The following is a 26,474-nucleotide window of genomic DNA, read 5'->3' as shown; positions in this document are numbered from 1 at the left end:
GCGCCCCCTATCAGTATATATATGAACGACACAGCGCCACCCTATCAGTATATATATGAACGACACAGCGCCCCCTATCAGTATATATATGAACGACACAGCGCCCCCTATCAGTATATATATAAACGACACAGCGCCCCTATCAGTATATATATGAACGACACAGCGCCACCCTATCAGTGTATATATACGAATCATTGATTATCATGTTCAACGTGATGTAAAGCTTTTTATTATACTTCAACACACAAAGGTGTTATGACTGGTTTCATAAAGGTTTGAATGCCTTAAAAAATATACTCAGTTCTGAGTAAAAACAGTTTCTATAAAGGTGAATCAATCCAGACCAGTCTTTTACTTATCAACAAGACGACAGTAGTAAAATACACAGTATTTTTGTTGTACAAAACAGACCTTCAAAACATTATACACCCCCCCCCCCCAAGCAAACATTCTCTCATCGCCTTACAGCACTGATTAGAGTCTGGATTTAAACTTCAGAAAATCAAGATTTAGACAGATGATATTGTTTTTTTTTGCTTCTGGACCGGTTAAAAACACTAGAAATGCAACGGCTTGAAACTAAAAAAGACCAGGAAAACAAAAAAGGGACTTACTACAACAGATTCAGTACAACTCAATTATACCCCTTCAAGTAGCAATATCTTCATGTGAACCAGGTACAATTATGAACAACATAAAAAGACAATGTGGCAATGAAAAACATTTACAAAGTCATTACTGTCTGTCTGGGTCTCAGGAAGAAACGAAACAAACTAACATAAACATCTGCAATAGTTTGACCAAACCACTTTCTCCTGTTATTGCCTTTGTTCAGTTACACTGCATTTATGATACACATGAGCGGATGACTTGACAACATAACGTAAAAAGAGTACACAATCACTTAAAAAGACACAGCTTATTTATAAAAAGGGGAACGTGGTAAAATAAACTACTGCAGAGGACTTGCTGTTTGATTTTAGTCCCTGATTATCTCCTGTAGTGCCCCCTCTCCTTCTCCCTGTCCCTGATCCGGTCTCTCTCCCGGTCGCGTCCACGATCTCGGTCCCGGCGGGCATCTCTGGGCCGTTCTCGCTCCCTTTGCCTGTCTCGTTCCCGTGGACGGCTGCGGCGACTGGTCACCACGGCCTGGGTCCGTCTCAGGAAGTCATCCACGCGCATATCATAGTCATGCTGCAGAGGGAGAGAGATGTGGTGTTCACTAGTTAAACATTAACACATTGAAGTGAACATTTGATATATGAATGGATAATGCGCAGTCCTTCTGTTGGGTAGGCTGGGCACTGGACACCTATCAAGTACGAGCTCAGTGGAGCAAACTACTTATAAACACCTGTATTGTAACTAAATGAAACATTTCCAGTTTTGTCGTATGGCAAAACAAGTGGTCACTACATAAGACAAGGGAACACTGACACCATCTCGCTCCAAACAAGGTGCATGAGGAGTAAACTGAAGTGACGAGGATATCCAGCCACTCAGTGGAAGTTGATAAAAGCTCTTCTTTATATTGATAAAAATAAAATAAAAATAAATTAATTCAGCCCTTAAGTCTTCATTTGTAATTTTCTGTTGCATTTTTAAAATCAACTTCCACTGCCCTCCATGTCCTCTTTTAAAACAAGTAATCACATCAGACAGAAATAAGCGTTTACCACACTGGAGCTATAGGAGCGGACAAGTCTCTTCTCTCTGAAGCGGGCGTCGTGTGGTACAGGTTCTCTGAAGCGGGCGTCGTGTGGTACAGGTTCTCTGAAGCGGGCGTCGTGTGGTACAGGGTGTTGCCCAGCATAGGGTGGGTGTGACTGGGGAGGAGGAGGATGGTGCTGGTAGAACGGGTGGGGAGGTTGCTGCTCCATCCCAGGGTACTGTGCCTACAGACGAAAAGGAGCATCTTATTTGATTTATACAATTAATGGATGAACAGGTCAGTGGAGAACAAGTCCTCTGAATGGCAGGTTGATAAAATGGTCAGTGTGATGCAGATAAAAAAATATTTAAAAAAAAGTGTAGGAGCAGATCAGCCTATTATATGACAGAAGGTCGCATACGGCAACCTGTTTCGACCAATCAGGTCTTTCGTTTAGCTGCATATTTCTTTTGATCAATCAAACCATAGAGATGTAGATATATGAAACTAGATAGAGATGTATCAACACTATATATATATATATACACACACACACACAGCAGTATGTGGACACCCCTTCAAAAATGAGTGGATTGGACTACTTCAGCCACGCCCGTTGCTGACTGGTTTATACAGTACAGACACTGATCTGAAATGTCCAAGTCTAAAACCGGATTGGTGCACATTACGAATACAGGAAGTGAAAAAAAAAAAAAAAAAAGTTCTTAGGTATCAGTTGGCCAGAGATTCTAAAACTTTGGAAAAGGCAAGATAACTACCGTCCAAATTCCAAATAAACGAAGTCAGAAGGATCTCCTCCTTTATGTAGGGGAAAGACAGATCTTAGGAATATCACCATAAACAATCGTCAAGTAAAAAAAAAAATATATATATATATATAGCTCAGTGGTTCTCCAGTAACTGGAGCAGAAAGTGAATCAGCTCCTATGGTTTTATACTGCAGTTAGAAGGAATCAAGTGAATCAGCTCCTATGGTTTAATTAACATCAATCTGTACCAAAGCACTTTGACATCAAGTGGTTGAAGTGAAAATAAAATGTGAGTCTGTTAGTGCATCATTCTGTACAATCTGTTCTGAGGTGACTGAAGGTCTCCCTCTAGTGGAATGAGATGAATTTTCAGAGACTATCATTTCAAACAGGTGGCCTGCTGAAGCAAAAATGGTTATTAAAAGCACCACAAAATGTCTGGTATGGGACCAGAGGCAGTGAAATATTTGACCACTTTCCAGAAGTTGGCTGGATTACCCCCACTCTCTGATATACAATTCAAGGAATATGTTGATATTGTTTTTAAATCAGGGATGAACATCTATTTCTCAAATGTCCGAAAGGCTGCCAATCAGATGTAGAATCAGTCCGTCCTAGTCTTAACCCAAGATATATTTCGTTCCTGTAATTTCTCAGGCAAGTCATGCGTAATCCGAGGATTAAATCAGTCTTTTACCCTTAGCTTTTTTGTACGGTGCATGTTTTTCTGCAACATAGTTAGACGGGAAATAAAACAATTAAGGGCCTGATTGATCCGAGTCAATGACAGTCGACAACCACCCCAGCTCAGACAAAAAACCGTGGCTCATTAACTTCTTGGTGACAGGGGGTAGTATTTTCACGTCCGGATGAAATGCATGCCCAAATTCAACTGCCTGCTCCTCATCCCCAGGAGATAAGATATGCATATTATTAGTAGATTTGGATAGAAAACACTGACGTTTCTAAAACTGTTTGAATCATGTCTGTGAGTATAACAGAACTTATTTAGCAGACAAAACCCAGAGGACAAACAATCCAGATTTTGTTTTTTTGAGGTCACTCTCTTTTCAATGTTTTTTCATTGGGAATCCAGATTTCTAAGGGACTTGCTTGCAGTTCCTACCGCTTCCACTGGATGGCAACAGTCTTTAGAAATTGGTTGAGGTTATTCCTTTGTGTAATGAAGAAGTAGCACTGTTCAGAACGAGGGTCACTTGTAGTGTACTGTTAGAGGCGTGTGACCAGAAAGCTACAGTTTGTTTTCCTCCTGTATTGAACACAGATCATCCAGTCTTCAATTTGATCGATTATTTACGTTAAAAAATACCTAAAGTTATTACAAAAGTAGTTTGAAATGTTTTAGCAAAGTTTACAGGTAACTTTTGAGATATTTTGTCATCACTTTGCGCAAGTTGGAACCGGTGTTTTTCTGGATCAAACGCGCCAAATAAATTGACATTTTGGATATATATGGACTGGGATTAATCGAACAAAAGGACCATTTGTGATGTTTATGGGACATATTGGAGTGCCAACAAAAGAAGCTCGTCAAAGGTAAGGCATTAATTATATTTTTATTTCTGCATTTTGTGTCACGCCTGCAGGATTGAAATATGGTTCTCTCTCTGTTTACGGAGGTGGTATCCTCAGATAATAGCATCGTTTGCTTTCGCCGAAAAGCCTTTTTGAAATCTGACATGTTGGCTGGATGTAGCTTTAATTTGGTATCTTACATGTGTGATTTCATGAAAGTTTGATTTTTATAGTAGTTTATTTGAATTTGACGCTCTGCATTTTCGCTGGCTTTTGGCCAAGTGGGACGCTACCATCCCACATATCCCAGAGAGGATAAAATTCCTACAATGTCTCTTTGTAATAACACGCAAGTGAGATTTAGGAAGTTTAACATTATTTTTTATACAGGAAACGGGACAATGGTTACTGAACTCGTTGGCAAATAACCCATTGGCTATAAACTTACGAGGGGCATTTGTTAGAATAATATGTAAATAGTAGATTTTTCAGGGTGAAAAGCCAGCGAGTTGCTTTAATTCTCAGCACAGTTTGATCTAGCACAGTACAAATATCTTTCATACCATCAGATACTGGCATCAACCAATCTAGATGAAGATCACCCGCAATCAGTCATTCAGATTGAGCATAGTTAGACATCAGGTCAATTTACTGAAAGCACATAATGAAGGCAAGAGGGAGATTGATATTTTATTTGACCCTTATTTTTTAAAGTTGACTGAGAACACATTCTCATTTATAGCAACACGGGAGAGGGGGATGAATAAGCCAATTGTAAACTGGGGATAATTAGGTGACCGTGATGATATGAGGGCCAGATTGGGAATTTAGCCAGGACCCCGGGGTTGACACCCCTACTCTTACGCTAAGTGCCATGGGATATTTAGGGACCACTGAGTCATGACACCCGTTTAACGTTCCATCTGAAAGACAGCACCCTACTTAGGGCAATGTCCCAAATCACTGCCCTGGGACATTGGGATATTTTTTAGACCAGAGGAAAGGGTGCCTCCTACTGGCCCTCCAACACCACTTCCAGCAGCATCTGGTCTCCCATTCAGGGACCAACCAGGACAAACCCCGCTTAGCTTCAGAAGTAAGCCTGCAGTGGGATGCAGGGTGGTATGCTGCTGACCAGGATGGTATGGTAAATTCCCACTAGCGTCAGATGGACATTTTTACCAAGTCCCACATTTAGGACTAGACATACAAATTGCTTAGGGACAAAGGGCCCGATTGTAGAACATTTAGCATCTACTGTAGATTCTAGAACATTTAGCATCTACTGTAGATTCTAGAACATTTAGCATCTACTGTAGATTCTAGAACATTTAGCATCTACTGTAGATTCTAGAACATGTAACATGTACATTCTAAATCATTTTTAACATACCATTCCTTGCCAAGGAGTAGGCTGCCCAATGGTGTGGTGGAACTCTCTCATGTAATCATTGTAGGACTGTGGATCAAATGAACCACATCATGTTACTATCAATAGGACTGGGGATCAAATTACCCACGTTACTATCAATATAACTGGGGATCAAATTAACCACATGTTACTATCAATAGGACTGGGGATCAAATTACCCACATCATGTTACTATCAATAGGACTGGGGATCAAATTACCCACATCATGTTACTATCAATAGGACTGGGGATCAAATTACCACATCATGTTACTATCAATGACAGTTTAATATACAACTGAAATCAATAGCAGGGTGCCCCTGAACTCACCCCATTGAGAAAAACATCTCTCCTCACTCCAGTGGGGAACCGCCTTGGGGAAAAATGGACTGATTATTGGTTGGGGGAGGGCAAGGGGCTGGGAATGATTGGTGGAGAGAGGAAGGGCAAGGAAATGATTGGTGGAAAGAAGACTTGGGAATGATTGGTGGAGAGGAACCACCACGCCCTAAAAATCGACCACTTGTCACTTGTGGAGCACTAAGAGGACTGGGTTGATGGAAGCAATATGGTACCAGCTTTGTCTTGCCCTGATAGGCCAGGTGAAAGGTTTACTGTATTGCTTATACCCTACCCAATCCTCTCCAAGCTACACAAGTGCCTATGGGCTAGGGTTTAGATTTGGGGTCAAAGGTGAGTCTGTTGTGAGGTACTTACCGGTCAGCTGGCGGGTTGCGAGGGTCCAGTGTAAAGCCTGTACGAAGAGAGAGAAGCTGATTCACTGACTGGCGAGTATGTCCCGATGTCACACCTCTCTGTCTACAAAGATACACTAGCTCTGGTTTCTCTACGTTTGGTCCTGATATAGTCAGTCACCAGTAGATACACTAGCTCTGGTTTCTCTACGTTTGGTCCTGATATAGTCAGTCACCAGTAGATACACTAGCTCTGGTTTCGTAAAAGTTTGGTCCTGATATAGTCAGTCACCAGTAGATATACTAGCTCTGGTTTCTCTACGTTTGGTCCTGATATAGTCAGTCACCAGTAGATATACTAGCTCTGGTTTCCTAAACGTTTGGTCCTGATATAGTCAGTCACCAGTAGATATACTAGCTCTGGTTTCTCTACGTTTGGTCCTGATATAGTCAGTCACCAGTAGATATACTAGCTCTGGTTTCTCTACGTTTGGTCCTGATATAGTCAGTCACCAGTAGATATACTAGCTCTGGTTTCCTAAACGTTTGGTCCTGATATAGTCAGTCACCAGTAGATATACTAGCTCTGGTTCACCTAGATATACGTTTGGTCCTGATATAGTCAGTCACCAGTAGATACACTAGCTCTGGTTTCCTAAACGTTTGGTCCTGATATAGTCAGTCACCAGTAGATATACTAGCTCTGGTTTCCTAAACGTTTGGTCCTGATATAGTCAGTCACCAGTAGATATACTAGCTCTGGTTTCTCTACGTTTGGTCCTGATATAGTCAGTCACCAGTAGATATACTAGCTCTGGTTTCCTAAACGTTTGGTCCTGATATAGTCAGTCACCAGTAGATATACTAGCTCTGGTTTCCTAAACGTTTGGTCCTGATATAGTCAGTCACCAGTAGATATACTAGCTCTGGTTTCCTAAACGTTTGGTCCTGATATAGTCAGTCACCAGTAGATATACTAGCTCTGGTTTCCTAAACGTTTGGTCCTGATATAGTCAGTCACCAGTAGATATACTAGCTCTGGTTTCCTAAACGTTTGGTCCTGATATAGTCAGTCACCAGTAGATATACTAGCTCTGGTTTCTCTACGTTTGGTCCTGATATAGTCAGTCACCAGTAGATATACTAGCTCTGGTTTCCTAAACGTTTGGTCCTGATATAGTCAGTCACCAGTAGATATACTAGCTCTGGTTTCCTAAACGTTTGGTCCTGATATAGTCAGTCACCAGTAGATACACTAGCTCTGGTTTCCTAAACGTTTGGTCCTGATATAGTCAGTCACCAGTAGATATACTAGCTCTGGTTTCTCTACGTTTGGTCCTGATATAGTCAGTCACCAGTAGATACACTAGCTCTGGTTTCCTAAACGTTTGGTCCTGATATAGTCAGTCACCAGTAGATATACTAGCTCTGGTTTCTCTACGTTTGGTCCTGATATAGTCAGTCACCAGTAGATATACTAGCTCTGGTTTCCTAAACGTTTGGTCCTGATATAGTCAGTCACCAGTAGATATACTAGCTCTGGTTTCTCTACGTTTGGTCCTGATATAGTCAGTCACCAGTAGATATACTAGCTCTGGTTTCTCTACGTTTGGTCCTGATATAGTCAGTCACCAGTAGATATACTAGCTCTGGTTTCCTAAACGTTTGGTCCTGATATAGTCAGTCACCAGTAGATATACTAGCTCTGGTTTCCTAAACGTTTGGTCCTGATATAGTCAGTCACCAGTAGATATACTAGCTCTGGTTTCTCTACGTTTGGTCCTGATATAGTCAGTCACCAGTAGATATACTAGCTCTGGTTTCCTAAACGTTTGGTCCTGATATAGTCAGTCACCAGTAGATACACTAGCTCTGGTTTCCTAAACGTTTGGTCCTGATATAGTCAGTCACCAGTAGATATACTAGCTCTGGTTTCCTAAACGTTTGGTCCTGATATAGTCAGTCACCAGTAGATATACTAGCTCTGGTTTCCTAAACGTTTGGTCCTGATATAGTCAGTCACCAGTAGATATACTAGCTCTGGTTTCCTAAACGTTTGGTCCTGATATAGTCAGTCACCAGTAGATATACTAGCTCTGGTTTTTCCTGATATAGTCAGTCACCAGTAGATATACTACTGGTTTTTGGTCCTGATATAGTCAGTCACCAGTAGATATACTAGCTCTGGTTTCCTAAACGTTTGGTCCTGATATAGTCAGTCACCAGTAGATATACTAGCTCTGGTTTCCTAAACGTTTGGTCCTGATATAGTCAGTCACCAGTAGATATACTAGCTCTGGTTTCCTAAACGTTTGGTCCTGATATAGTCAGTCACCAGTAGATATACTAGCTCTGGTTTCCTAAACGTTTGGTCCTGATATAGTCAGTCACCAGTAGATATACTAGCTCTGGTTTCCTAAACGTTTGGTCCTGATATAGTCAGTCACCAGTAGATATACTAGCTCTGGTTTCCTAAACGTTTGGTCCTGATATAGTCAGTCACCAGTAGATATACTAGCTCTGGTTTCCTAAACGTTTGGTCCTGATATAGTCAGTCACCAGTAGATATACTAGCTCTGGTTTCCTAAACGTTTGGTCCTGATATAGTCAGTCACCAGTAGATATACTAGCTCTGGTTTCCTAAACGTTTGGTCCTGATATAGTCAGTCACCAGTAGATATACTAGCTCTGGTTTCCTAAACGTTTGGTCCTGATATAGTCAGTCACCAGTAGATATACTAGCTCTGGTTTCCTAAACGTTTGGTCCTGATATAGTCAGTCACCAGTAGATATACTAGCTCTGGTTTCTCAAACGTTTGGTCCTGATATAGTCAGTCACCAGTAGATATACTAGCTCTGGGTTTCTGATATAGTCAGTCAAGTACGTTTGGTCCGTTTGATATAGTCAGTCACCAGTAGATATACTAGCTCTGGTTTCCTAAACGTTTGGTCCTGATATAGTCAGTCACCAGTAGATATACTAGCTCTGGTTTCCTAAACGTTTGGTCCTGATATAGTCAGTCACCAGTAGATATACTAGCTCTGGTTTCCTAAACGTTTGGTCCTGATATAGTCAGTCACCAGTAGATATACTAGCTCTGGTTTCCTAAACGTTTGGTCCTGATATAGTCAGTCACCAGTAGATATACTAGCTCTGGTTTCCTAAACGTTTGGTCCTGATATAGTCAGTCACCAGTAGATATACTAGCTCTGGTTTCCTAAACGTTTGGTCCTGATATAGTCAGTCACCAGTAGATATACTAGCTCTGGTTTTCTAAACGTTTGGTCCTGATATAGTCAGTCACCAGTAGATATACTAGCTCTGGTTTCCTAAACGTTTGGTCCTGATATAGTCAGTCACCAGTAGATATACTAGCTCTGGTTTCCTAAACGTTTGGTCCTGATATAGTCAGTCACCAGTAGATACACTAGCTCTGGTTTCCTAAACGTTTGGTCCTGATATAGTCAGTCACCAGTAGATATACTAGCTCTGGTTTCCTAAACGTTTGGTCCTGATATAGTCAGTCACCAGTAGATATACTAGCTCTGGTTTCAGTCACCAGTAGATATACGCTTGGTCCTGATATAGTCAGTCACCAGTAGATATACTAGCTCTGGTTTCCTAAACGTTTGGTCCTGATATAGTCAGTCACCAGTAGATATACTAGCTCTGGTTTCCTAAACGTTTGGTCCTGATATAGTCAGTCACCAGTAGATATACTAGCTCTGGTTTCTCTACGTTTGGTCCTGATATAGTCAGTCACCAGTAGATATACTAGCTCTGGTTTCCTAAACGTTTGGTCCTGATATAGTCAGTCACCAGTAGATATACTAGCTCTGGTTTCCTAAACGTTTGGTCCTGATATAGTCAGTCACCAGTAGATATACTAGCTCTGGTTTCTATACGTTTGGTCCTGATATAGTCAGTCACCAGTAGATATACTAGCTCTGGTTTCCTAAACGTTTGGTCCTGATATAGTCAGTCACCAGTAGATATACTAGCTCTGGTTTCCTAAACGTTTGGTCCTGATATAGTCAGTCACCAGTAGATACACTAGCTCTGGTTTCCTAAACGTTTGGTCCTGATATAGTCAGTCACCAGTAGATATACTAGCTCTGGTTTCTCTACGTTTGGTCCTGATATAGTCAGTCACCAGTAGATATACTAGCTCTGGTTTCCTAAACGTTTGGTCCTGATATAGTCAGTCACCAGTAGATATACTAGCTCTGGTTTCCTAAACGTTTGGTCCTGATATAGTCAGTCACCAGTAGATATACTAGCTCTGGTTTCCTAAACGTTTGGTCCTTGGTCCTGATATAGTCAGTCACCAGTAGATATACTAGCTCTGGTTTCCTAAACGTTTGGTCCTGATATAGTCAGTCACCAGTAGATATACTAGCTCTGGTTTCCTAAACGTTTGGTCCTGATATAGTCAGTCACCAGTAGATATACTAGCTCTGGTTTCCTAAACGTTTGGTCCTGATATAGTCAGTCACCAGTAGATATACTAGCTCTGGTTTCCTAAACGTTTGGTCCTGATATAGTCAGTCACCAGTAGATATACTAGCTCTGGTTTCTGGTTTCCTAAACGTTTGGTCCTGATATAGTCAGTCACCAGTAGATATACTAGCTCTGGTTTCCTAAACGTTTGGTCCTGATATAGTCAGTCACCAGTAGATATACTAGCTCTGGTTTCCTAAACGTTTGGTCCTGATATAGTCAGTCACAATCTTGAATCAGTACTTATGAACACATACTTCAAAGAATACATAATATACTACTTAACATTGTGTGCTATAAAACCATACTCTGATTAATAACAATACCACCCCAAAGAGTGGAAAACATTACAATACCAAATACCATAGTACCATATGAAATGCAATTCAGACAGCAGTCACATGTACCCATAGTAACCCATAGTTGTAACAGTAGATATTCAGACAGCAGTCAGTCACTTGTACCCATAGTAACCCATAGTTGGAACAGTAGACATTCAGACAGCAGTCAGTCACTTGTACCCATAGTAACCCATAGTTGTAACAGTAGACATTCAGACAGCAGTCACTTGTACCCATAGTAACCCATAGTTGGAACAGTAGACATTCAGACAGCAGTCAGTCACTTGTACCCATAGTAACCCATAGTTCTAACAGTAGACATTCAGACAGCAGTCAGTCACTTGTACCCATAGTAACCCATAGTGGTAACAGTAGACATTCAGACAGCAGTCAGTCACTTGTACCCATAGTAACCCATAGTTGTAACAGTAGACATTCAGACAGCAGTCAGTCACTTGTACCCATAGTTGTAACAGTACACAATCGTTCATCTGGATTCAACCTTTTGTCCATATGGTTGCATGAATGGATCCACTGAGCTTTCATTTGAAACTCCACGTAGTTTTCAAGACCACGTTTTATCGTTCAGATCCTGTTACCAATAAAAGGACAAGACAGACCAACACCAACGTTGGCCATGCGCAGCAGGTGGCCGTCCAATCACCTCTGACCGCAGAACGTCGGCCATCATTTTCTGTTTATTTCCCGTGGACACATTTATCAAGGTGCGTGCGCACACACAAATACTCCAAACCTGGTGCCAGTTGTCCAAAGGTCGGGATTTATACATTTTGAAGTTGACGGCAAATCACAAAACAGGTGTTTGACGCACCCGGGATTGTAATAATGGCAGAGGCCATAGAAACATCAATCTATTGATCTCAGAGCCTAAACCAAGGCAGAGAATAGAAACATCAATCTATTGATCTCAGAGCCTAAACCAAGGCAGAGAATAGAAACATCAATCTATTGATCTCAGAGCCTAAACCAAGGCAGAGAATAGAAACATCAATCTATTGATCTCAGAGCCTAAACCAAGGCAGGCCATAAAAACATCAGTCTAATGGTTTGAACAGAATCATTGAAAAATACAACATTCTGCCCACAGCTCTACAGAAATGTCATCAATTTGCCATTCTTCACTTTCTTATCTGAACGATCATGGCCCCCTTCCAACATCTACAAACCATACAGCAAATGAGGCCGTTTGTGTTACCACAGAAGGTGAACGGAGGGTGTTTGTGTTACCACAGAGGGTGAACGGAGGGTGTTTTTGTTACCACAGAGGGTGAACGGAGGGTGTTTTTGTTACCACAGAGGGTGAACGGAGGGTGTTTTTGTTACCACAGAGGGTGAACGGAGGGTGTTTGTGTTACCACAGAAGGTGAACGGAGGGTGTTTGTGTTGTGTTACCACAGAAGGTGAACGGAGGGCGTTTGTGTTGTGTTACCACAGAGGGTGAACGGAGGGCGTTTGTGTTGTGTTACCACAGAAGGTGAACGGAGGCCGTTTGTGTTACCACAGAGGGTGAACGGAGGGTGTTTGTGTTACCACAGAAGGTGAACGGAGGGCGTTTGTGTTGTGTTACCACAGAAGGTGAACGGAGGCCGTTTGTGTTACCACAGAGGGTGAACGGAGGGTGTTTTTGTTACCACAGTATGTGGAGATCTTCAGGGGTTGTGGTGCTCGTACACACCCTTACAGATATAATACGGCTCTGAATGAAAACATTTTATTTATTTATATATGTTGTGTACGACAGTTAAATAAATCCCAATAATTTACATACGGCATAATTTAGTAATGTATGTAGGAATGTTTGATAAACGACGACGTTTCAGCCCCATGGTTTGTTCCTAACAGATCTACTGCTCATGACTGACCATCGGGTTGGCATTTCCTGTCCTTATAACAAACATACTGTACCCAATACAATAAGTAGTTATGTGCCCAAATGGTGGGCGGGCGCAGGTCAAAAATAGTGCACTATATATAGGGAATAGGGTTCCATAGGGTTCTGGTCTAAAATAGTGCACTGTATATAGGGAATAGGGTTCTATAGGGCTCTGGTCTAAAGTAGTGCACTATATAGGGAATAGGGTTCCATAGGGCTCTGGTCTAAAGTAGTGCACTATATATAGGGAATAGGGTTCCATAGGGCTCTGGTCTAAAGTAGTGCACTAAATATAGGGAATAGGGTTCCATAGGGCTCTGGTCTAAAGTAGTGCACTATATATAGGGAATAGGGTTCCATAGGGCTCTGGTCTAAAGTAGTGCACTATATAGGGAATAGGGTTCCATAGGGCTCTGGTCTAAAGTAGTGCACTATATATAGGGAATAGGGTTCTATAGGGCTCTGGTCTAAAGTAGTGCACTATATAGGGAATAGGGTTCCATAGGGCTCTGGTCTAAAGTAGTGCACTAAATATAGGGAATAGGGTTCTGGTCTAAAATAGTGCACTATATAGGGAATAGGGTTCTGGTCTAAAGTAGTGCACTATATATAGGGAATAGGGTTCTATAGGGCTCTGGTCTAAAGTAGTGCACTATATAGGGAATAGGGTTCCATAGGGCTCTGGTCTAAAGTAGTGCACTATATATAGGGAATAGGGTTCCATAGGGCTCTGGTCTAAAGTAGTGCACTAAATATAGGGAATAGGGTTCCATAGGGCTCTGGTCTAAAGTAGTGCACTATATATAGGGAATAGGGTTCCATAGGGCTCTGGTCTAAAGTAGTGCACTATATAGGGAATAGGGTTCCATAGGGCTCTGGTCTAAAGTAGTGCACTATATATAGGGAATAGGGTTCTATAGGGCTCTGGTCTAAAGTAGTGCACTATATAGGGAATAGGGTTCCATAGGGCTCTGGTCTAAAGTAGTGCACTAAATATAGGGAATAGGGTTCTGGTCTAAAATAGTGCACTATATAGGGAATAGGGTTCTGGTCTAAAGTAGTGCACTATATATAGGGAATAGGGTTCCATAGGGCTCTGGTCTAAAGTAGTGCACTATATAGGGAATAGGGTTCCATAGGGCTCTGGTCTAAAGTAGTGCACTATATAGGGAATAGGGTGACATTAGGGACATAGATCATTTTCATACTGTACCAATTCATATGGTAGTAATAGTAACCTGGTCTCTGTGGGAACTCTGCTGGATAATCAATCCTCGGCCGTTTCCTGTTGTGAATGGCATTTTCCTCTGGCCGACCCCTACATGAATTAGGCAAACAATTGAGACAAGGAAACACAAGATAAAGCACAACATCCGAGTAGCCCTATAACAGATACAACACAACATCCCAGTAGCCCTATAACAGATACAGCACAACATCCCAGTAGCCCTATAACAGATACAGCTCAACATCCTAGTAGCCCTATAACAGATAGAGCACAGCCCTTTAATATCCTAATACAAACATTTCTGAAGCAATCTGAACAGATTATTCCATAACACAATTAACAGATTGAGAAATAAGGTGATTTAGGCTATATCACCTGTCATATCGCCAGTCATATCGCCAGTCATATCGCCAGTCATATCGCCTGTCATATCGCCAGTCATATCGCCAGTCATATCGCCAGTCATATCGCCAGTCATATCGCCAGTCATATCGCCAGTCATATCGCCAGTCATATCGCCAGTCATATCGCCAGTCATATCGCCAGTCATATCGCCAGTCATATCGCCAGTCATATCGCCAGTCATATCGCCAGTCATATCGCCAGTCATATCGCCAGTCATATCGCCAGTCATATCGCCAGTCATATCGCCAGTCATATCGCCAGTCATATCGCCAGTCATATCACCAGTCATATCGCCAGTCATATCGCCAGTCATATCACCAGTCATATCGCCAGTCATATCGCCAGTCATATCGCCAGTCATATCGCCAGTCATATCGCCAGTCATATCGCCAGTCATATCGCCAGTCATATCGCCAGTCATATCACCAGTCATATCACCAGTCATATCACCAGTCATATCACCAGTCATATCACCAGTCATATCACCAGTCATATCACCAGTCATATCACCAGTCATATCACCAGTCATATCACCAGTCATATCACCAGTCATATCACCAGTCATATCACCAGTCATATCACCAGTCATATCACCAGTCATATCACCAGTCATATCACCAGTCATATCGCCATTGAAGGTTTTCATATCGCCAGTTTAAACCAGTCAATCACCAGTCATATCACCAGTCATATGCCAGTCATATCACCCAGTTATATCACCAGTTATCACTGTGTGTGGACTATCACCCTGGCATATAGGGCCAGTCATATCGCCAGTCATATCACCCAGTCATATCGCCAGTCATATCGCCAGTCATATCGCCAGTTATATCGCCAGTTATCACCAGTCATATCACCCATTATATAGGGTTATCACCTGGCATATCACCAGTCATATCACCAGTCATATCACCAGTCATATCACCAGTCATATACCAGTCTATCACCTGTCATATCGCCAGTCATATCCCAGTCATATCAGGGTTAGGCTACTGTGTCACCAGTCATATCACCCATTATATAGGGTTAGGCTGTCATATGGACTATCACCCAGTCATATCGCCAGTTAGGCATATGTGTGGACTATCACCCTTATATAGGCCAGGCTACTGTGTGTGGACTATCACCCAGTTATATCGCCAGTTATCACTGTGTGTGGACATATCACCCATTATATAGGGTTATCGCTACTGTGTGTGGACTATCACCCATTATATAGGGTTAGGCTACCTGTGTGTGGACTATCACCCAGTCATATATAGGGTTAGGCTACTGTGTGTGGACTATCACCAGTCATATCACCAGTCATATCACCAGTCATATCACCAGTCATATGGTCATATATCACCCATTATATCACCAGTTAGGCCTGTCATATGCCAGACTATCACCCAGTCATATCACCAGGCATATGCCAGTCATATCACCCATTCATATCACCAGTCATATCACCAGTCATATCACCAGTTATATAGGGTCATAGGCCAGTCATGTGCCAGACATATCACCCATTATATAGGGTCATATCGGGTTAGGCTACTGTGCATATCGCCAGTCATATCACCAGTCATATCACCAGTCATATCACTGTGTGTCATATCACCCATTATATAGGGTTAGGCTACTCGCCAGTCTATCACCCATTATATAGGGTTAGGCCAGTGTGTGGACTATCACCCAGTTATATACCAGTTAGGTTAGTCATATGTGTGTCATATCACCCATCATATAGGGCCAGTCATAGGTCTACCAGTCATATCACCAGTCATATATAGGGTTAGGTTATCTACCTGGCATATCGCCAGTCATATCAGGTCGACCAGTCATATCGCCAGGGTTAGTCTACTGTGTGTGGACTATCGCCAGTTATATAGGGTTAGGCTACCAGTCATATCACCAGTCATAGGGTTAGGCTATGTGTGTGGACTATCACCCATTATATACCAGTTATCACCAGTCATATCGCCAGTCATATAGCCAGTCATATCAGGCATATCACCAGTCATATCACCAGTCTATCACCCATTATATAGGGTTAGGGTTAGGCTACTGTGCCAGTCATATCACCCATTATATCGCCAGTCATATGCCAGTGGACTATCACCCATTATATAGGGTCATAGGGCCAGTCTACTGTGTGTGGACTATCACCCAGTCATATAGTCATAGCCAGTTAGGCCAGTGTGTGCCAGACTATCACCCAGTATATAGGTTAGGGTTAGGCTACTGTGTGTGGACTATCACCCATTATATAGGGTTAGGCTACTGCCAGTGGACTATCACCCATTATATCGGGTTATCGCCAGTCATATCGCCAGTCATATCGCCAGTCATATCACCAGTCATATACCAGTTATCACCAGTCATATCACCAGTCATGTGGACTATCACCCAGTTATATAGGGTTATCACCAGTCATATCACCAGTCATATCACCAGTCATATCACCAGTCATTATACCAGGGTATACCAGTGTGGACTATCACTCATTATATAGGGTTAGGGTTAGGCTGTGTGTGGACTATCACCCATTATATAGGGTTAGGCTACTGTGTGTGGACTATCACCCATTATATAGGGTTAGGCTACTGTGTGTGGACTATCACCCATTATATAGGGTTAGGCTACTGTGTGTGGACTATCACCCATTATATAGGGTTAGGCTACTGTGTGTGGACTATCACCCATTATAGGGTTAGGGTTAGGCTACTGTGTGTGGACTATCACCCATTATATAGGGTTAGGCTACTGTGTGTGGACTATCACCCATTATAGGGTTAGGGTTAGGCTACTGTGTGTGGACTATCACCCATTATATAGGGTTAGGTTAGGCTACTGTGTGGACTATCACCCATTATATAGGGTTAGGCTACTGTGTGTGGACTATCACCCATTATATAGGGTTAGGCTACTGTGTGTGGACTATCACCCATTATATAGGGTTAGGGTTAGGCTACTGTGTGTGGACTATCACCCATTATATAGGGTTAGGCTACTGTGTGTGGACTATCACCCATTATATAGGGTTAGGGTTAGGCTACTGTGTGTGGACTATCACCCATTATATAGGGTTAGGGTTAGGCTACTGTGTGTGGACTATCACCCATTATATAGGGTTAGGCTACTGTGTGTGGACTATCACCCATTATATAGGGTTAGGGTTAGGCTACTGTGTGTGGACTATCACCCATTATATAGGGTTAGGGTTAGGCTACTGTGTGTGGACTATCACCCATTATATAGGGTTAGGCTACTGTGTGTGGACTATCACCCATTATATAGGGTTAGGCTACTGTGTGTGGACTATCACCCATTATATAGGGTTAGGGTTAGGCTACTGTGTGTGGACTATCACCCATTATATAGGGTTAGGCTACTGTGTGTGGACTATCACCCATTATATAGGGTTAGGCTACTGTGTGTGGACTATCACCCATTATATAGGGTTAGGCTACTGTGTGTGGACTACTGTGTGTGGACTATCACCCATTATATAGGGTTAGGCTACTGTGTGTGGACTATCACCCATTATATAGGGTTAGGCTAGGCTGTGTGTGGACTATCACCCATTATATAGGGTTAGGCTACTGTGTGTGGACTATCACCCATTATATAGGGTTAGGCTACTGTGTGTGGACTATCACCCATTATATAGGGTTAGGCTACTGTGTGTGGACTATCACCCATTATATAGGGTTAGGCTACTGTGTGTGGACTATCACCCATTATATAGGGTTAGGCTACTGTGTGTGGACTATCACCCATTATATAGGGTTAGGCTACTGTGTGTGGACTATCACCCATTATATAGGGTTAGGCTACTGTGTGTGGACTATCACCCATTATATAGGGTTAGGCTACTGTGTGTGGACTATCACCCATATATATAGGGTTAGGCTACTGTGTGTGGACTATCACCCATTATATAGGGTTAGGCTACTGTGTGTGGACTATCACCCATTATATAGGGTTAGGCTACTGTGTGTGGACTATCACCCATTATATAGGGTTAGGCTACTGTGTGTGGACTATCACCCATTATATAGGGTTAGGCTACTGTGTGTGGACTATCACCCATTATATAGGGTTAGGCTACTGTGTGTGGACTATCACCCATTATATAGGGTTAGGCTACTGTGTGTGGACTATCACCCATTATATAGGGTTAGGCTACTGTGTGTGGACTATCACCCATTATATAGGGTTAGGCTACTGTGTGTGGACTATCACCCATTATATAGGGTTAGGCTACTGTGTGTGGACTATCACCCATTATATAGGGTTAGGCTACTGTGTGTGGACTATCACCCATTATATAGGGTTAGGCTACTGTGTGTGGACTATCACCCATTATATAGGGTTAGGCTACTGTGTGTGGACTATCACCCATTATATAGGGTTAGGCTACTGTGTGTGGACTATCACCCATTATATAGGGTTAGGCTACTGTGTGTGGACTATCACCCATTATATAGGGTTAGGCTACTGTGTGTGGACTATCACCCATTATATAGGGTTAGGCTACTGTGTGTGGACTATCACCCATTATATAGGGTTAGGCTACTGTGTGTGGACTATCACCCATTATATAGGGTTAGGGTTAGGCTACTGTGTGTGGACTATCACCCATTATATAGGGTTAGGCTACTGTGTGTGGACTATCACCCATTATATAGGGTTAGGCTACTGTGTGTGGACTATCACCCATTATATAGGGTTAGGCTACTGTGTGTGGACTATCACCCATTATATAGGGTTAGGGTTAGGCTACTGTGTGTGGACTATCACCCATTATATAGGGTTAGGGTTAGGCTACTGTGTGTGGACTATCACCCATTATATAGGGTTAGGGTTAGGCTACTGTGTGTGGACTATCACCCATTATATAGGGTTAGGCTACTGTGTGTGGACTATCACTCATTATATAGGGTTAGGGTTAGGCTACTGTGTGTGGACTATCACCCATTATATTCTCAATGACATTTTACTGCTTGTAGACAGCTAATTCCCCAGTTAGTTCCATGCAGCTAATTCACCAGTTAGTTCCATGCAGCTAATTCACCAGTTAGTTCCATGCAGCTAATTCCCCAGTTAGTTCCATGCAGCTAATTTAATTCCCCAGTTAGTTCCATGCAGCTAATTCCCCAGTTAGTTCCATACAGTTAATTCCCCAGTTAGTTCCATACAGTTAGTTCCATGCAGCTAATTCACCAGTTAGTTCCATGCAGCTAATTCACCAGTTAGTTCCATGCAGCTAATTCACCAGTTAGTTCCATGCAGCTAATTCACCAGTTAGTTCCATGCAGCTAATTCCCCAGTTAGTTCCATACAGTTAGTTCCATGCAGCTAATTCCCCAGTTAGTTCCATGCAGCTAATTCCCAGTTAGTTCCATGCAGCTAATTCACCAGTTAGTTCCATGCATCTTAAGCATGATGTTTACAGTAGCTTAACTTATGAGGTACATCCTTGTGAGATAATAAAAAGATGTTTGGGGCATCTGTTATTTACCTCCTTGGCATCCATCTTTGGGAGTTGGCCCAAGTTTTTGATCAAATTATTTTAATGTTGAAAGATAATGATTAAATAATTCCACTCTGAAACCTTATAATTGTATGAAATTGATTAGAATCATAAAATTATAATTTGATGATGTGTGTAGTTTTAGTCAGAATTCGGTTAAACAATGTATCTGTATTAGTGGAAAAACAGACTGTCTGAGCAAGGCGTAGCTCAGGATTTGTATGCGTGTGTCGAAGAAAAAAAAACGAGAACAGTTAAACTGTGTTTGGACCAACCTGGCTAGGCCTCTGAGGAACCTATGAGAGCATAGGGAGTACTTCTCAAGGTTTCCCTCATCTCGGGGGAATGGAACTGTCGGCTGGGTAGTGATACACAGTGGTGAGAACTACGGAGAAGGATAAAACTCACCTACTGTTTGTGTGGACGTATGTGCGCGTAGGATACCTACTGTTTGTGTGGACGTATGTGCGCGTAGGATACCTACGGTGTTTGTGTGGACGTATGTGCGCGTAGGATACCTACGGTGTTTGTGTGGACGTATGTGCGCGTAGGATACCTACGGTGTTTGTGTGGACGTATGTGCGCGTAGGATACCTACGGTGTTTGTGTGGACGTATGTGCGCGTAGGATACCTACGGTGTTTGTGTGGACGTATGTGCGCGTAGGATACCTACGGTGTTTGTGTGGACGTATGTGCGTAGGATACCTACTGTTTGTGTGGAAGTATGTGCGTAGGATACCTACTGTTTGTGTGGAAGTATGTGCGTAGGATACCTACTGTTTGTGTGGAAGTATGTGCGTAGGATACCTACTGTTTGTGTGGAAGTATGTGCGTAGGATACCTACTGTTTGTGTGGAAGTATGTGCGTAGGATACCTACTGTTTGTGTGGAAGTATGTGCGTAGGATACCTACTGTTTGTGTGGAAGTATGTGCGTAGGATACCTACTGTTTGTGCGTAGCTATAAAATAGAGGTCTTTGTGTAATGGACTTTAGAACGTTCTCTGAACAAACTGTACTAATCTTTTTCATAAGCCGAGTCGGCCTGATTATGAAAATTCTCGTGACAGTTTTAAAGTCGATTTCTATGTTATCCAATGACGAGCTAGACACTGTATTCTCTGCATTAAACCAGTACAGTTATTGCTTCTGACTAGCAATCAATATAACAATTAAACCCATTTATATCATGGCATTGTTGAATATTCCTTTCTGATTGGCTTGAAGGGCATTCTAGAGCGTGCATTATTTCCCTATAACGCACAGTATATTTGCATGGTGGAATTCAATGGCTATAGTTCACTTTTACATATTTTGTTTGAGCAGTTTTTTGAAAGTAAAAGTTGAATTGAAAACAGTATTGTTATTGTTGAATTCGATTTTCGTAATAGTACTGATGGTTTGGTTAGGTAAACTAGCGAGTGTTTGGTTACCACGGCGACTACTGTAACTATCTAGTAAACTTGCTAGCTACTTCAGTGGATGTTGGAAGACATTTCTATATAGCCACGGTATAAAAAGGGATAATCGACTCGGGGCTCTATACGTTCTCTGGAAAATAAGTCCATAAAGCCCTGAGTTGATTATCCCTTAGTCACTGCTTCTGACTAGTCATCAACATAAAACAAAGTACGCACTGAAACGCTACACCTTCCATGTTCAATTAAAAATCAACCAGATACAGTAAAAAAAAATAATAATTAAACAGCCGAGTTACCTGTCACCAGGTAAATTAGTAAGAGCTGGTTAAAATGGTAACATACCGCTTTCTTGTAGTTGTGTTACCGTTGCTCGTTAAGTAATCAAAAGTTCACATAGACAGTCCATCTTATGCCACAAATACATTTATCTCCATCAGCCACAAATACATGTGAGAGGGCAAAGAAGGGGCTGATTGAGTCAGTCCATCTTATGGTTTAGGGTCTACAGCCACAAATACATGACAAGGAGGGGCCTGGCTGAGAGGGCAAAGAAGGGGCTGATTGAGTCAGTCCATCTTATGGTTTAGGGTCTACAGCCACAAATACATGACAAGGAGGGGCCTGGCTGAGAGGGCAAAGAAGGGGCTGATTGAGTCAGTCCATTGCAAACAAAACAAAAAACGGAGGATAAAACTTTTTATAAAACCAAAAGGTGACCGACCCTCTTTGGCTTAGAATTTCCATTCCTTGTGGTGTCATTCTCAGTTCATTAAGGCCTTAAAAAAGGGAAAGAGGTGGGTTTGTAACACTCTGCCTCTGGGTCACCTCCTAACTAACACTCCTGCCCTTTAGGTCGGGGTATGGAAACACTCCTGCCCTTTAGGTCGGGGTATGGAAACACTCCTGCCCTTTAGGTCGGGGTATGGAAACACTCCTGTCCTAGTCCTTTAGGTTTCCCTAACCACCTAACTGACAACAGATAACATTCATTCCTGATGAAGATAAGGTTTAACAACATTAATTTCCTCAGTCCAGTTGTGTGTGTGTGGGGGGGCAATGACCGACCAACTAGGTTCCCAAGTCCCCTTACATGACCAGGTTCCCAAGTCCCCTTACATGACCAGGTTCCCAAGTCCCCTTACATGACCAGGTTCCCAAGTCCCCTTACATGACCAGGTTCCCAAGTAGCGCTGGGCCACAGAGACACCGTGGTTAGTTAGCGCTGGGCCACAGAGACACCGTGGTTAGTTAGCGCTGGGCCACAGAGACACCGTGGTTAGTTAGCGCTGGGCCACAGAGACACCGTGGTTAGTTAGCGCTGGGCCACAGAGACACCGTGGTTAGTTAGCGCTGGGCCACAGAGACACCGTGGTTAGTTAGCGCTGGGCCACAGAGACACCGTGGTTAGTTAGCGCTGGGCCACAGAGACACCGTGGTTAGTTAGCGCTGGGCCACAGAGACACCGTGGTTAGTTAGCGCTGGGCCACAGAGACACCGTGGTTGGTTAGCGCTGGGCCACAGAGACACCGTGGTTGGTTAGCGCTGGGCCACAGAGACACCGTGGTTAGTTAGCGCTGGGCCCAATGCATAGTGCCAACTGTAAAGTTTGGTGGAGGAGGAATAATGGTCTCGGGCTGTTTTTCATGGTTCGGGCCCCTTATCTTATCTAGGCGATTCTGTGCTTCCATCTTTGTGGCAACAGTTATGGGAAGGCCCTTTCCTGTTTCAGCATGAACATGCCCCCCAGTGCACAAATCCAGGTCCACACAGAAATGGTTTGTTGAGATCGGTGGGATAATAGGAAAATGAATCCAACTAAATGAATCCAACTAAATGAATCCAACTAAATGAATCCAACTAAATGAATCCAACTAAATGAATCCAACTAAATGAATCCAACTAAATGAATCCAACTAAATGAATCCAACTAAACGAATCCAACTAAATGAATCCAACTAAACGAATCCAACTAAATGAATCTATCCTCCTCAGAGCTGCTGTAAACAGTCCTAGGCAGCAGCCCAGAGAATTTCAGGTACCCCTCTTCGTGGGGATGTGATGAGAGCAGAGAACTCTGGGAAGGACGGTTAGATGATCATATGAGAACCGCTCCGTCATCACACTAGCAGTCTAAATAACAATGTCTAACCTTCCCAGGTGGCCTCGGGTTGGCTCTCTGTGCGGCGGGCGTCCTCGAGAGCGCGGCTCCGAAGGCGTCCTCCTCTTGTGTCGCATTTTATGAATAACCTGATACAAGTTAATACTCTCGTCCTGGGGGAACGTCACGCACAGCTGCATCCCACACTCTGGCTCCATTTCCTGCAGGGCCGGAAGGGGGGGGGGGGACAGATTAGTAGATCAACCCATAGAATCTCTCTGTGAATCTAAGTTCAAGTTAGTTAGTCTTAACTATTCACTCCAAACTATTAACAGTTAACCGTTAATTGGTTAGCCGCCAGTCATTCTTCAGGGTGATTTGCATGACAGTGAATAGTTAGCGAGACAAGGGATCAAATGTATTTATTTATAAAGCCCTTCTTACATCAGCTGATATCTCAAAGTGCTGTACAGAAACCCAGCCTAAAACCACAAACAGAAAGCAATGCAGGTGTAGAAGCACGGTGGCTAGGAAAAACTCCCTAGAAAAAGGCCAAAACCTAGGAAGAAACCAGGCTATGTGGGGTGGCCAGTCCTCTTCTGGCTGTGCCGGGTGGAGATTATAACAGAACATGGCCAAGATGTTCAAATGTTCATAAATGACCAGCAGGGTCCAATAATAATAATCATAAGTGGTTGTCTAGGGTGCAACAGGTCAGCACCTCAGGAGGATGGATAGTATGTTCTCTATATTGGCCAGATGGTGCTTTCAGAAAGTATTCATACCCCTTTGACTTATTCCACTTTTTTGTCGTGTTATAGACGGAATTCAAAATGGTTTAAATAAAAAAAAAACGTGAAAACAAGTTTTTAGAAATGAAATACAAAGTATCACACCACTGAGTCAATACATTTTCAATCTACCTTTCAATGCAGTGATATAAGCAGTGAGTCTTTCTGGGTAAATCTCTTAGAGAGTTGCACTCCTGGATTGGTCAATATTTGGATTGGTCAATATATTGCAAACAGGATGCATGTTTCGGAATATTTTCTAATCTATACAGGTTAATTTCACTCTGTAATTTAGGTTAGTATTGTGCGTAACTACAACGTTGTTGATACATCATCAGTTTTGTCTCATCACAGCCATAAAACTCTAACTGTTTTAGTCACCATTGGCCTCATGGCGAAAACCCTGAGCGATTTCCTTCCTCTCCAGCAACTGAGTTAGGAAGGACGCCTGTATCTTTGCAGTGACTGGGTGTATTGATACACCATCCAAAGTGTAATTCACCATGCTCAAAGGGATATTCAATATCTGCTTTTTTTGGTATTATAAAAAAAAAAAAAAATCTACCAATAGGTACCCTTCTTTGCAAAGCATTGAAAAATCTACCTGGTCTTTGTGGTGGAATCCGTTTGAAATTCACTGCTTGACTAAGGGACCTTACAGACTAATTGTATATGTGTGAGGTACAGAGATGAGGTAGTCATTCAAAACTCATATTAAAACACTATTATGGCACACAGAGTGAGTCCATGCTACTTATTATGTACATGTTTACTCCATGTTTACTCCATGTTTACTCCTGAACTTATTGAGGCTTGTCATAATAAAAAGGGTTGAATACTTATTCAACTTTTCATTTTTAATACATTTTCTAAATAACAAATTAGACATTATGGGGTATTGTGTGTAGGTCAGTTACCCAAAATGTCCATTTAATCTTTTATAAATTCAGGCTTTAACACATCAAAATGTGGAAAAAGTCAAGGGGTGTGAATACATCGTGAAGGCTCTGTCTAAAGAGGTGAATTAGACGAGACCGATAGATACAGATATATTTAAACTTCAAATTAATGGATTGGGCCATGTCAGCCACAACCGTTGCTGACAGGTGTATAAAATCGAGCACACTGCCATGCAATCTCCATAGACAAAACAGCGACCTTACAGAAGAGCTCAGTGACTGTTAATGTGTCATAGGATGCCATCTTTCCAACAAGTTAGTTTGGAAAATTTTGGCCATGCTAGAGCTGCTCCGGTCAAACGCAAGTGCTGTTATTGTGAAGTGGAAACGTCTAGGACCAAAAACGGCTCAGCCGCGAAGTGGTAGGCCACACAAGCTCACAGAACGGGACCGCAGAGTGCTGAAGAGCGTAAACATCGTCTGTCCTCGGTTGCAACACAGTCACTGAACAAAACTCAGGATCCATGGTAGGCCACACAAGCTCACAGAACAGGACTGCAGAGTGTTGAAGCGTATAGTGTGTAAAAACCGTCTGTCCTCAGTTGCAACATTCACTACCGAGTTCCAAACTGCCTCTGGAAGCAACTTTTGCACAAGAACCGTTTGTCGGGAACTTCATGAAACGGGTTTCCATGGCGGAGCAGCCGTACACAAGCCTAAGATCACCATGTGCAATGCCAAGCGTCGGCTGGAGTGGTTTAAAGCTCGCCGCCATTGGACTCTGGAGTAGTGGAAACGCTTTCTCTGGAGTGATGAATCACACTTCACCAGGGACTGTATTGACGCCTCTTGCACTGAGATGCGGTGCCATAGACCGCTGAGCCACTCGGGAGCAACGTTCCAACATCTAGTGGAAAAACTTCCCAGAAGAGTTGGAGGCTGTTATAGCAGCAAAGGGGAGGGGGATCAACTCCATATTAATGGTCATGATTTTGGAATGAGATGTTCGACACAGCAGGTGTCCACATACTATTGGTCATGTAGTGTATATAGGAGGTGAATTAGAGGCTTTGAAGCCATGCCCAGGGGTCCAATGCGCGGTCCGGAGCACACAGCACTGCGACTGGGCCCCGACTCTGATATAAATTATTAATCAATAATGTTTACCTGTCCGTCTCGGCCGATCTTTACAGGCTTGTGTTCGTTCCACGAGTTGGAGAGGTGAGCCGTTTTAGTGAACGGCAACTCCCGTCTGAAAACAAAAAATGGTTTAGAGCAGAAGTCTTAAAAACAGGTCTGGGATGACAA

At 42.6% G+C, this 26,474-nt stretch overlaps 1 protein-coding gene across 6 annotated transcripts in view; it reads right to left on the bottom strand.

Moving 5' to 3' along the window:
• Positions 1-209: 209 nt before the first annotated feature.
• LOC115116355 (YTH domain-containing protein 1-like) overlaps positions 210-26,474 on the bottom strand; it is a 40,578-nt gene continuing 14,313 nt past the window's right edge. For 3 of the 6 annotated variants that reach the window (XM_065007668.1, XM_065007669.1, XM_065007670.1), the window contains exons 8-15: positions 26,334-26,418; positions 23,529-23,697; positions 14,042-14,140; positions 6,090-6,126; positions 5,703-5,745; positions 5,354-5,419; positions 1,680-1,898; positions 210-1,197 (exon numbers count right to left, since the gene is read on the bottom strand). In XM_065007668.1, coding sequence (XP_064863740.1) covers positions 994-1,197; positions 1,680-1,898; positions 5,354-5,419; positions 5,703-5,745; positions 6,090-6,126; positions 14,042-14,140; positions 23,529-23,697; positions 26,334-26,418 — 922 coding nt within the window. In that variant the 3' untranslated portion in view covers positions 210-993. Of the gene's footprint in view, positions 1,198-1,679; positions 1,899-5,353; positions 5,420-5,702; positions 5,746-6,089; positions 6,127-14,041; positions 14,141-23,527; positions 23,698-26,333; positions 26,419-26,474 lie in introns of all 6 variants that reach the window. The other 3 variants (XR_010460607.1, XM_065007671.1, XM_065007672.1) reach the window with 3 other exon arrangements.

This window comes from Oncorhynchus nerka, linkage group LG22 (genome assembly GCF_034236695.1).
Source record: "Oncorhynchus nerka isolate Pitt River linkage group LG22, Oner_Uvic_2.0, whole genome shotgun sequence".
NCBI classification, from domain to species: domain Eukaryota; kingdom Metazoa; phylum Chordata; class Actinopteri; order Salmoniformes; family Salmonidae; genus Oncorhynchus; species Oncorhynchus nerka.
The sequence above is the reverse complement of the archived record's forward strand: the minus strand, read 5'-3'. Positions and strand labels throughout refer to the sequence as shown.